Source organism: Ursus maritimus, unplaced genomic scaffold (genome assembly GCF_017311325.1).
Source record: "Ursus maritimus isolate PB19 unplaced genomic scaffold, ASM1731132v1 scaffold_6, whole genome shotgun sequence".
Lineage (NCBI taxonomy): Eukaryota > Metazoa > Chordata > Mammalia > Carnivora > Ursidae > Ursus > Ursus maritimus.
In genome coordinates, this window is record NW_024426774.1 from 18,184,372 (window position 1) to 18,196,713 (window position 12,342).

Consider the following 12,342-nt stretch of genomic DNA (forward strand, 5'->3'; position numbering starts at 1 on the left):
CAACCACTGATTTACTGTCTCTAGAAGTGTGCCTTTTCTAGAAATTGTGTATCATGTAGTCTTTTTTGTCCAGCTTCTCTCACTTTAGCATAATATATTGAAGCTCATCCACACTGTAGAATGTATCAGTTTGTTCCATTTAATGCTGAACAGTATTTCACTGTGTGTATATACAATATTTGGCTTCACCAATCACCAGTGAATGAACAACGGTCTGTTTCCACTATTATGAGTAATGGTAGCAGGAACATCTGCATTCAAGTCTTTGAACATATTTCTCTTCTGTAGTTACCTAGGAGTGGAAATGCTGAGTCATATCATAAGTTTATGACTAACACCTTAAGAACTGCCAATTTTTCAAAAAATGACTACACGCTTTACAATTCCACCACCAATATATAAGGCCTCCAGTTTCTCTAACATCCTTTGCCGACACTCAATACTGTCTAGTGGTTGTGCAGTGGTATCTGATTTCAGAATGACTAATGATTTTAAGAATCTTTTCTCATGTATTAGTAGCCCAAGAGAATATATACTCTTCGGTGAATGTCTACTTAAATCTTAACTTGTAGTCTTTTTTACCTTAATTGTGGTAAAATAGTCATAACATAAACTTTGCCATTTTTACCATGTTTAATTATACAGCCTGTAGCATTATATATATTCACATTGTTATGCAACCATCATACCATCTAACTCCAGAACTTTTTCATCCTCCCTAAGTGAAATACTATATCCAGTAAATACTGACTCCCCATACTCTCCCTTCCCCCAGCCCCTGACAATCACCATTCTACTTTCTCTGTGAATCTGACTACTCTAGGAACTTTTTAAAAGAGGAATTATATATTTGTCCTTTAATGACAGGCCTATTTCACTTAGCATAATGTCTTCAAGGTTTATCTATGCTGTAGCATGTGCTAGTATTTCCTTCCTTTTTAAAGCTAAATAATGTTAAAAGTGCCCTTTGATGCAACAAGTTTTTAATTTTGATGAATTCCAGTTTATCTATTTTTTCTTTTGTTGCCTGTACTTGTGGTGTCATAGTCAAGAAATCATTACTAAATCCAAAGTCATAAAATCTACAATGCTTTCTTCTGACGGTTTCATAGTTTTAAGTCTTCTGTTTAGTTCTTTGATCCATTTTAATTTTTGCATATGGTATAAAATAAGGGTCTAATTCATTTCCTTTGTATGTGGATATTCAGTTTTCCCAGCACCATTTGCTGAAATGACTACCGCTTCCCCCCATGAATGGTCTTCACACTCTTGCTGAAAATTATTTGTTGTGGGCTTGTGCTGAGTTTTTTTAAGTAATCTCTACGTCCAACATGGGGCTTGAACTTGTGACCCCAAGATCAAGAGTTGCATTCTCTAGTGACTGAGCCAGCTAGGCACCCTGAAAGAGTTCTTAATGCATTCTGGATTTAAGTCTTATCAAGATATGCAATTTGATGTATCTGAAATATTTTTTCCCAGTCTGTGGCTTGTTTTCTCGTTTTCTTAATGGTGTCTTTTAAGAAGTTTTTAATTTTGATAAAGCTGACTTTATCAATTTTTCCTTTTATGGACTGTGTTTTTATATACTATACTATCATAGCACTTCTCATACTGTATTATTTTCTTCAGGTCTCTCTTCCTTCTACACTTATATATATATATATATATATATATATATTTTATTTATGGGGGGGGCAGAGGGAGACGGAAAGAGAATCTCAAGCAGACTCTGCACTGTGTATGGAACCTGACCTCACGACTCTGAGATCATGACTGAGCCAAAATCAAGAGTCGGACGCTTAACCAACTGAGCCACCTAGGTCCCCCACTCTAAACTTTGAAATTATTAGAGAACAGTGGCTATCTTTTGAGTTTTTTCACCTATTTTATTCATTCATTCATTCATTCATTCAACAAAGATTTACCAAACTAGAAACATGTACATGTATATATGCATCCATTTGTGAGTATTCTATGTGTGTGTGTACACAGAGAGACCGCATAAGATAGCTAAGCATTGTGAATGAAAGCACGAGGAAAAGAGACACTGGACCTGCCTTAAACAAATTCACTTATTATAACAATGCATTGAACACAATAGGTACACAATAAATTTTTGATGAATAAACAACAGTTTTAACTTGATAAATATAAAACTCATATCCCTGACCACTCATCAGCCTAAGCATCACAATATCCAGAAATGGTCTCTCTGCAATCTTGAAGAGTACAGTGCATTTTAAGTGCATGACCTTTGTAAGAAGACAAACCTGGGTTCAAACTTTGCTCTGCCATACTAGCTGTGAGATCCTAGACAAGTTACTTTACCCCTGTTGGCTTCAGTTTCTTCATCTGTCAAATGGGAAAACAATAGTAATACTTTTCTTACTAAACAGTTAAAAAACTTGTGTTAGATAATATATGTAACTGGCTTCTACAGTGCCTGGGACATAATTGCATAAGTGGCAGCAATTCTTTCATTACCAAAATCTTTTCATTTTACCTCATTTATTAAATGTTAGAGTAGTCAGTCCCCAGTTTTAAAGGTAGAGTTCATTCAAACTCTGTAATGGGGAAAATTAATGTTTTAAGACTCAAGACCTCAAGGATAAAAGAAATGGGAAATTAGGTCAGAAATGAACCTAAGACAGCTTCATGAATAAAATTTGCTTTCCTCAAAACAAAATAAATAATCGTAAACAAACCATAACATTTTACGTTAACACAGTAATAATTCATGTTCATTTACTAGAGATAGCTGTGATTTTAAAAGACTTGCACTGACCTCTTTCCTTGTAAATTTTAAGAATCATGTCATTGTTTTACAACAAAAAAATCAATACTAAAATATTTCTCTTGTATACGTAAATCTTTCATCTGAGTTTTCAATGTCCCTACTTGATTTTTCTAATTAAGTTACTGATTTTTAACTCCCAGTTCCCATGATATGAGACACAAAAAGACAGGAAATATTGAAATAACAAAACACTGCTTGTAATCTTCACTTTCCTAAGTGTAGCAGAGGAGGTATTTCCTTAAAATTCATTTCCAGGGGCACCTGGGTGGCTCGGTCAGTTAAGCGTCTGGCTCTTGATTTCGACACAGGTCATGACCTCAGGGTTGTGAGACTGAACCCCACGTGGGGCTCCTTGCTGGACGTGGAGCCTGCTTAAGATTCTCTTTCTTCTTCTCCCTCTCCCCTCCCTCTCTAAAATAAATAAATAAAATTAAAAATAAAATAAAATCCATTTCCAATTATATCATCTTGAGCATGCCCATAATTTAATACCAAAATACATACTGTGAATCTGTTCAGAAACATAAGTACAATTCTTTCTGACCAAAGTTTGTTTTCCTTCCTACAAATATTTCTACTTTTTATCTGCTTCCTTATTTAAAAGTCCCTTTCCTATGCTCAACCCTCAATTCTTTTTTCTAATTCTCCTGAAGAGAAATAATTTGCAATTCCCATGTAACTCAACTAAAATTCTCCAACTATTCTGAGTCTACAGGGTCCACAAAAGTAAATTTACCTACACTAGAATTTTGCAAAAAATAAAAAAATAAAAAAGAAATTAGGCTGAGCAGGAGCTCAAGCCAATGTGGTGATTCAGTGGTAAATTCCTATTTTTTATGCAACAAACATTTACTGAGCAATTCCAATGTGTCAAGAAGTAGAGAAGTGAAGGCCAGTAAGACAGTCCCCTCCTCTCAAAGAGCTGTGGTCTAGGTCAGAGGTTCTCAAACGTTTTGGTCTTGGGATCTGATTAAACTCTTACAAACCACTTGGGAACACAAAAGAGCTTCAGTTTTTGTGGGTTACATCTGCCCATAATTATGTATTAAAATTAAAACTAAGAGCACTCCAAATTACATATTCATTTAAAACCTATTACATATTAACACTGAAAATCTATTTTGAAAAATATATCCTTTTAAAAAAATATTTTTTCAAAATGTAAAATATATATAAAATAAAATTTAGCAAGAAAAGTGACAGTGTTTTACATTTCCTCAAATCTCTTTAATGTCTGGCTTACTGAACAACACTGGATTCTCATTTCTGCTTCTGCATTCAATGTGTTACAATATGTTGTTTTAACTGTGTACAGTACATGAAGAAAACCCAAATTCAAGCAGATATGTAATTAGAAAAAAAGGGGAATGTGACATCTCCCTGAAAGTCTTGTGGGGCCCACAGAAGTCCTTGAACCACACTTGGATAACAGCTGATCTAGAGCAATGATTTCCAAATTTTTTTTTATCTAACCCTCATCAGTAAAAAAAAAATCTGAAAACATCTCTTCTAGTAGATTTATTTAATACACTATTTATTTAAATATACTATTCTACAAATATTATTTCTATTATAAAACCTATATACACAAAAAAGATAATATGAAGACAAATGAAGGTCTAATGTTTTTTTCAATATCCCAGTGTACTGCCTTATGTACAAACTTACTTGGGAACTACTGGATTAGGAGAGAGAGAGATGTAACTAGAAGAGATGTAACTAGAGAGAGAAACACCTAGAAAAGAATGTTAAAGAGCTCTAAAAGATGAAATTACTACTTTGTCTCACAGAAAGAAAGTAGTTTTATATTCCTAATAAAACATTACCTCCCCCAGGGGGGGACTGCCTGGGTGGCTCAGTTGGTTAAGCGTCCAACTCTTGATTTCAGCTCACGTCATGATCTCAGGGTCATGGTATGGAGCTCCATGACAGGCTCCATGTTCTGTAGGGAGTCTGCTTGGGGTTCTCTCTCTCCCTCTCCCTCTGTCCTTCCCACCCCTCACACCTGCTTGCACATGCTCTCTAAAATAAGTAAGTAAATCTTAAAAACAAAAACAAACAAAACATTACCCCCTGTTAACTAATTCTTTTTTGGTTTTGTTCTATTTTAAAAGCTGCATGGAACACCTTTCCATCTCTGAATGAATTTATTTTCTGAGAACAGTAGCATTTAGTACAGAAGATTCAGAAAATACAGATAAGAAATTAAAACTATTATAATCTTAATACTCAGAAATAATTAACACTTCTGTTATTCTGTTTATTTCTGTAAATAAAACTATTTACATATATATAACTATATAACTACTAACCGTTATTTCTATATAAACTTGGATAATAATATACATACTGATTACCTGTTTTTTTAACAATATATCTGCAACATCTTTTCATGACTTTTTTTTTTAAGATTTTATTTTTAAGTAATCTCTACACCCAACATGGGGCTCAAACTCACAACCCTGTGAGCAAGAGTCACATGCTCTACCACCTGAGCCAGGACCCCACGACATTATTTTTTACATCAATATTTTAAAGGCTTCATTGTGTTTCATGGAAGGAATCTATAACTTAGCCAATCCCCTACAATACGACATTTAGACAGTTTCCAATCTATGAAGAAAGGCTATGATAATTACTCTTGTATTTTTTTTGTGTGGTGTGCACTGTATCTTTGTGTTAGTCCATGAAAAACTCTTCAGATAATTACCCATAAATAGTATTGCTGAGCCAAAATGTGTGTACATATTTAAATCTACTACTTGGACTGCCCTGGAGAGATTTATTCAACTGTTCTTTATATTTGCCTATTTGACAGGTTAAAATCTGTATTTTACTTTTAAATTATCCACTGTATTTCTATTTTAATCCAATTAACCAACATATAGTACATCATTAGTTTCCTATGTAGAGGTCAACAATTTAGTTGCATGTAACACCCAGTGCTCATCACATCACATGCCCTCCTTAATGCCCATTACCCAACTACCCCATCCCCCAACCCACCACCCCTCCCGCAAACCTCAATTTGTTTCCTATAATCAAAGAGTCTCTCACAGTTTTTCACCCTAATGACTGTCCCATTCAGTTTTCCCTCCCTTCCGCAAGGATCCTCTGCGCCGTTCCACCGTATTTTCTTTTTTCTTTTTTTCCACTGTATTTTCTTAAAGGCACTCTAGTAACTGGCCATTTCCTTCTTTTAGAATCACTTGAGTTATTTGCCACCCACTGTCTACTTCATCTGTTCTACAGATCAGGCACTTTGCTAAACTACAGTTACTTAGTCCGCAACTCTCTATGCTTTTCATTTATTCACCATTTACTACTATGTGCTATTACTCACTACTATCACAGTCTGTGACCGAAACAAGCAAGCATTCTAATGGCAAAGCTGAAATTTAAATGAAAGGCTTAGGGGCAGGGAAGGATTTCTGGAGAACAGTAAGTGTAAAACATGTTATGTAACAAGTAGTCTAAGAATTCTCATAACCTTCTCCTCACAAATGTGAAGATCCATGATAACTTCGCTAGCTACTTGGTTAATAAGGGCAAACAATAGAGAAAATGAAGGGGAAAAAAAGAGTTGAAATTTCAGGATTCAATGCTAGTAAATCTCTAATATTTTAGCTATTAATTAAGGGTACTGGTAAACAAATAATGAATAAGTTGAATCCATTAAAAATTATGACAACAATATAGCAACACTGAAAATTTGTATGATATACTGCTAGCTTTAGAAAACTAAACCAACAGGGACGCCTGGGTGGCTCAGTCAGTTAAACGTCTAGCTCTTAATTTCAGCTCAAGTCTTGATCTCAGAGTCATGAGTTCAAGCCCTGTGTTGGGCTCCACGCTGGGCATGGAGCTTACTTTAAAAAAAAAAAAAAAAAACCTAAACTAAACCAATAATAAAATCACATATGTGAATAGACAACAGGAGGCAAAATTGCTGTATCAACAAAATGCGTTTATAAGACTTTTACTTACAAAATTTTCAGACAATATAAGGAAAACATCATGTAATTATATATTCCTAAGTAGAACCCTCAATTATCCCAAATTTTCTTTATCTCATAAAATTATGATAAAACTACTTGATAGTGAGGATCTAATTTTTAAAAGTGGCTTCTAGGTTATGTCCAGGTTCAATCCATTTAAAACAATTTCAAGTACATTCCTACTTCATAATACCAAACATTTTATAGTTCTGTGATTTCCAACATGAATTCACATATACTATCTCACACCAAGAAGCTTGTCTGTTATTATCCACATTTTATAGATGAGGCAGCTTAGGCTATTCTAAGTTCAAATATTTACCCCAAATCAAAAGACTAGTAAGTCAGCATAACTTGGTTTTTCTGACTCTTACTACATATACCATTCTACTAAACTTTATGGGCCCCCATGATTAAAAAAAGAAAAGAAAAGAAAAGAAAAAAGAAAAGAAAAGATTGTGATTAATGGTCTTAATTAAAAATATCAGATTCTGAATAACCAAAAATTATTCTACATTCATTTACTTATGAAATCAATAAATGTACAAATCAACTTTAGCAGAATAGCTAACAAGTGCTAACCACAACAGAAGACCTCAGTAAGCAGATATCTTAATCATAAAATTCTACATAATCAAAGTTTACATTATAGCATTTAAAACATGCAAAATCTTTTATATAAACTGTGTCACCTGGCCAAAATACTTCTAAGCATTTCTAAAGGTGATCATTTCAAGTAAGCTTAGGGTGTTTAAAACACAATTTTTCAAAAATCAATTTCATTCACATGAGTTGACTATTTTTTCCTGAAACAAATGTGATTTTACCTTTGATTCTAATATGTTAAATATGAGTTGGCTTTGAACTCAAAAATAAATATCAGATTTGAAAAATATGCACAGCAGTAATAACAGTCAAATTAACAGTAATGCTACCAAGGAAAGAACTGAAAGGTCTATTCCCACCAAATAATCTACCAGATAGTAAAAACAAGAAGGCTAATGGTAACGGAATTAACTGTGATACAGCTTAGGCCTTTATAGTACGTACCATACATACGTTGGGCTCTGGTCTAAACGTGAATTATCTCAATCTTCACAGTAATAGTGACAAATATATCATTAGTACACCAAAAAAGAAACGGAAACTTAAATCATTAACTAACTTTCTTAAGTCACAGGGCTAATAAGTGATATAACCAAAGCATGAATCTAAACAGTATTTATTTTGTTTAAGAAGTTAAATTTATTAAATAAATTAAAATGTGTCCAATTTACTAGATCAACTATTTCAAAACAATATGGTAAATATTTAATCACTTCTTACCTCTTCAGGCAGTTCACTGTACATGGTTTCAGAGGTAGACAATAAAAATATAGGTGAAAATGATGGTATATCTTGTAGCAATGTCAGAAAAGTTGCTCTCACAGTTTCACTGACAGCTTCCCACCAATCACCAATGTGAGGCATGTAAACAATACTAGGTACTGTTCTTCGAGCTTCACGAAAAATCTAATTAAGGAAAGAACTGGCATTAAAAATTCACATTGATACTATTCTAAAGTTTACTCAGTAACCCCAAATACATGAAATGTGTCAGGCCTATTACTGTAATTATTCTCAGCTCAAATATTTAAGCTGTTCAAGATGTGATATACAAGTCTCACATAATAGTGTCTATCTAGCCTTGCCCCACCTAAAAAAAGAAGGGGTGTGGGTTTTTTTGCCATTTTGTTATGCCTATTGAGTATTTATTAATAGTACAAAGGTATCAAATTGCTCCACTTATCAAGTAAAGATAATAAAGCAAAACACCACTATAAAATATGCTACAAATAAAGAGATAAACATGCACCTATATGTCACCCATGTCAGAATGGTATCAGTAAGCACAAAGAAGAGACGGAAGACATAGTTTCCATGTTTGTGCACATTCCCTAAAATCACTAAATATATGAATTAAATAAACATTTTTACCACAATGTACCACCCTAGGGCTTAAAATTAATGAACTACCTACTGAACCACTTGTTTACCTATTACCTTAATTCAATCCTCCATAAAGTAGTCACAGAATACCCTCAGATCACTGAAGAGCAATAAATAAATTAGGAAAAAGCTCTGAGACACTCCCATTGTCAGAAAATACAAACTAAAGTTTCCTCGGGTGTTAAAAAGAGTCCTAACCATAGCTTCAGTCGCACTCTGCCAACGTACGCCAATAAGGACCAGGTTGGCTATTAGTAAGCTGCCAAGCAGAACTACTGCCCTTAACATATATGTCAACAACAGCTCAATAGCCCATCAACAAATTCTCGTGGGTTAATATGGCATCTCTTCAATACTTTTAACAAGTGAAAGAATAAATGTAAAAATCTTTCTTCAACTTAAGAGTTCTATTTCTAAAATTCTCTACACATTTCAATTAACCTGTGTAATGTGCAAGATAGAGAAATAATGATCTAATATTTTTTATCTACTATTTCAAATGATTAGGATTATGAGATATGTTCCTAAGAATCAAAATGATTATTTTTCTTTAATGAAAAGGACCGCTTGCATGAATTTTTCAAATGCTACATTTTAGAAAGCTTAAACATTCTGTGTAAAATAAAACGTATTGCCAATTTAATAAACCAGATGGAAGATGCTGAAATAAAATTTTCCCCCAAATTGGAAATGTAGATGTTATGATCACTCACATCAAAAGTAATATTTGCTCCTTCCCTTCCTTTAATATTTGCATATCCACCAATCCAGAACAGTTGTACAGTACAACTCCAGGACTTTCAAATTTTGACCTTTTCTGCAAACACGCACCCTCTTATCCTGGATCTTGAAAATCCAAGGATTATTGTTTTCCAAAGTTCTTGTAGAAGACTCATAAGAGAAAAACAAGCATAAATATTGGCAAAAGGAAGGAACCACACAGGAGCACAAAGGCAAGTGAGGCATTTAATCCCCCCACCCAAAAAAAATTGTTACATGCCACCCAAATAAGGGATGGTATGTGGAAGACAATGACCAATGCCTTTTGTCTTTCCAATTCCCATTCTGTGCTGGTAAAACTAGGGAGAGTCAGCAGAGAAAGAAGTGTGATTACATGAAAAAGACTAATGAGCTATACAGCTTACTGAGAAACCTCACAAAACTAACCACCTAATTCAGCCATGCAAGGTACCACATGCCCAAGGAGGAATGAGAAAACATGCCTTTAAAAAACATAAAATGTTCATTCTAATACTTGTAGGTTATGTGTTGAGAACATCTAGCTGCTAATCAGCACCAAAGAGTAAGGGCAAAGCAACAGAAGGTTAAGTGATAAAAACCTTACAGAGCCAGAAGTTAAATAATGCAGTACTATAGGTGTTTTAAACTTATTGGCAAGGCTGAACTAGAAACAAAAGCACCACCAACTCTAAAAGAGTTGAGGGGTTTTTTTTCTATTTCTTTTCTATTTTCATCCAATTCTCCCCAAATTAACAAAGTGAACATGACATCCTATTGAACCTCTTATTTCTAAAGACTTCAGGAAAATATCTTTATTAACAGAACTTTTAAAAATTATATTTTCAAACCTAAAGGGGTAAAAAAATCAGAAAGAAAAAAGCCTAAGACAAATACAGAAAAATAAAAATGCTTAGGCTTTCTGGTCCATGAATGTATAATCACCTGATTTTACAATTAATCTAACTACATGCAATATCAATACTCAGGGGCTATTTTCAAAATTTCTCTCCTAAACCTTTACAGCAAAAACATGCTTAATTTCTAGAAAACTTTTTTAAAGGCATTAATAAAATAAGTGTTATTTTTCTGATCCATGTGATCTCAGAATATCTAAACTTTCATATTTTCTTTAAATATATAGCCAACCTGTTCTAATTCTCCGGTTTTTGTAATGAAAATTCAAAAATAATAGTCTAAAAACAGTATTTAAAAATTCAGAAAAAAGTTTAACTCTATCGTGATTTTTCCATGATGTAAAAACAGCTCTTCAGCAGTTTGCTGGTAACTTTTAAAGTTGTGGAATAAGATACACTCTGTTAAATCAATTAACCAGATTCAGAGTAGAAAAATAAAGCCTAGTTTTAGTGAAGCGGCAACTGTCTTGGGAACAAGTGATGCCATTTGATAACTAGAAAAATACTCACCTACAGGGTGTCTTGGATTGGTGGATGTGCAAGGTGTAGTAGAAAACAGAAAAACTGTTATAGAGAAAAAAAGACAGTAGGCCAAATTACTGAACCAACCGTTCCAAAATACCTCTGACATGACCAGCACTCTTGCACAAATAAAATGAACAAACACCAGTGTATGTGAACTGTTCATTTTGATTCTTTAAACAATATATTCTATTTCCTTCTGGCCTCTTCTTGCCCCAGACATCATGGTCTCTTATGTAACTTTTTTTAAAAGTTTCTTTATTAAAAAAAAAAATCACAAACTACTTTCTCTGAATATTAAAGATATGAAAGAGAAAAATCAGGCCACTGAAGTTAAAAGTATCCATATAAGGAAGCACTAATTACATATACATAAACTACACCTATATTTATAAGAGTTCTTATCATCTCAAAAGCTAAACTTTAAAGTCAGTATTTTAGCCAGCAAATTTAAGTGTGTAGTGCAGAAAATTTATTGTATTTTAAAAATAAAGACTATATAGTCCGTATCAAGCTATTTTCTTTAGAAACTGGAAACTAAAGCAATTTTAAATACAAATGTGAATGAAGCAGAAAGCTCCAAGCTAGTACAGCTTTCACTTTCCTAAAAGGGGCTATATAAGAAAGAGGGAAACAACTTTTTGTCATCAATAAACTTCCAGAATTTGTCTTGCTCTTGTGCTAAAATTTATAAAACATAGGTAAAAGAAAAATCTTGGGGGCTAAAATATTCTTGATTTTTATAATAGAAAGCACTACTAAAATGCACTATTAAAATAAGTTTAATTCCTTATACCATGCTATCACAAAATATAATAAATAATATATCTGCATTACTAATTACTTCATATCTATCACTTTACTCCATTTATATTCTATTTACCTAGGATTTATCAAGTATCTCTGTAAAAAGGAGGCATTGTCTAGGATCAAGATTCAAGAAATAAAGTGCTTGATTTCTTTAAAAGCATACAAAATCAGCCTGTTATAAAATATAACTATACTAGAGTTTCTACACGATGACTGTAATATAAAGCAACATTTAATGAAAATTAAATCACCCAAATTCCTTTTCTGTTATTTTCATTGCCTAAGAACTTCAAGAATTTCAGTAAATGTGATAAACTCTGGACCAGGATAATTTAATTTGTTTACAACTCAAGAAAAAAAAAATCGTTGCTACAGTAAAACACAGAAACCCACGTGCACAAACACAAAGAGTATCCAAAGTATACACAGACTGCTAAGGAGAAATCCAGAAACCCTTATGCACAAACACAAGAGCATCCAAAGAATACACATAGGTAAGTATCTTAATTCCTTCATGCTATTTAACCAAAAAGAATTTCCCCTGAACATTTCCAAATACAATTTCTTTCAG

General features: G+C 33.3%; 1 protein-coding gene across 1 annotated transcript in view; it reads right to left on the bottom strand.

Annotated features, from left to right (window-relative positions):
* The window catches only part of ATAD2B (ATPase family AAA domain containing 2B), a 156,388-nt gene that overhangs the window by 39,394 nt on the left and 104,652 nt on the right, over positions 1-12,342 (bottom strand). The window contains exon 19 of the mRNA XM_040622943.1: positions 8,122-8,307. Within this exon, the coding sequence (XP_040478877.1) occupies positions 8,122-8,307 (186 nt within the window). The remainder of the gene's footprint in view (positions 1-8,121; positions 8,308-12,342) is intronic.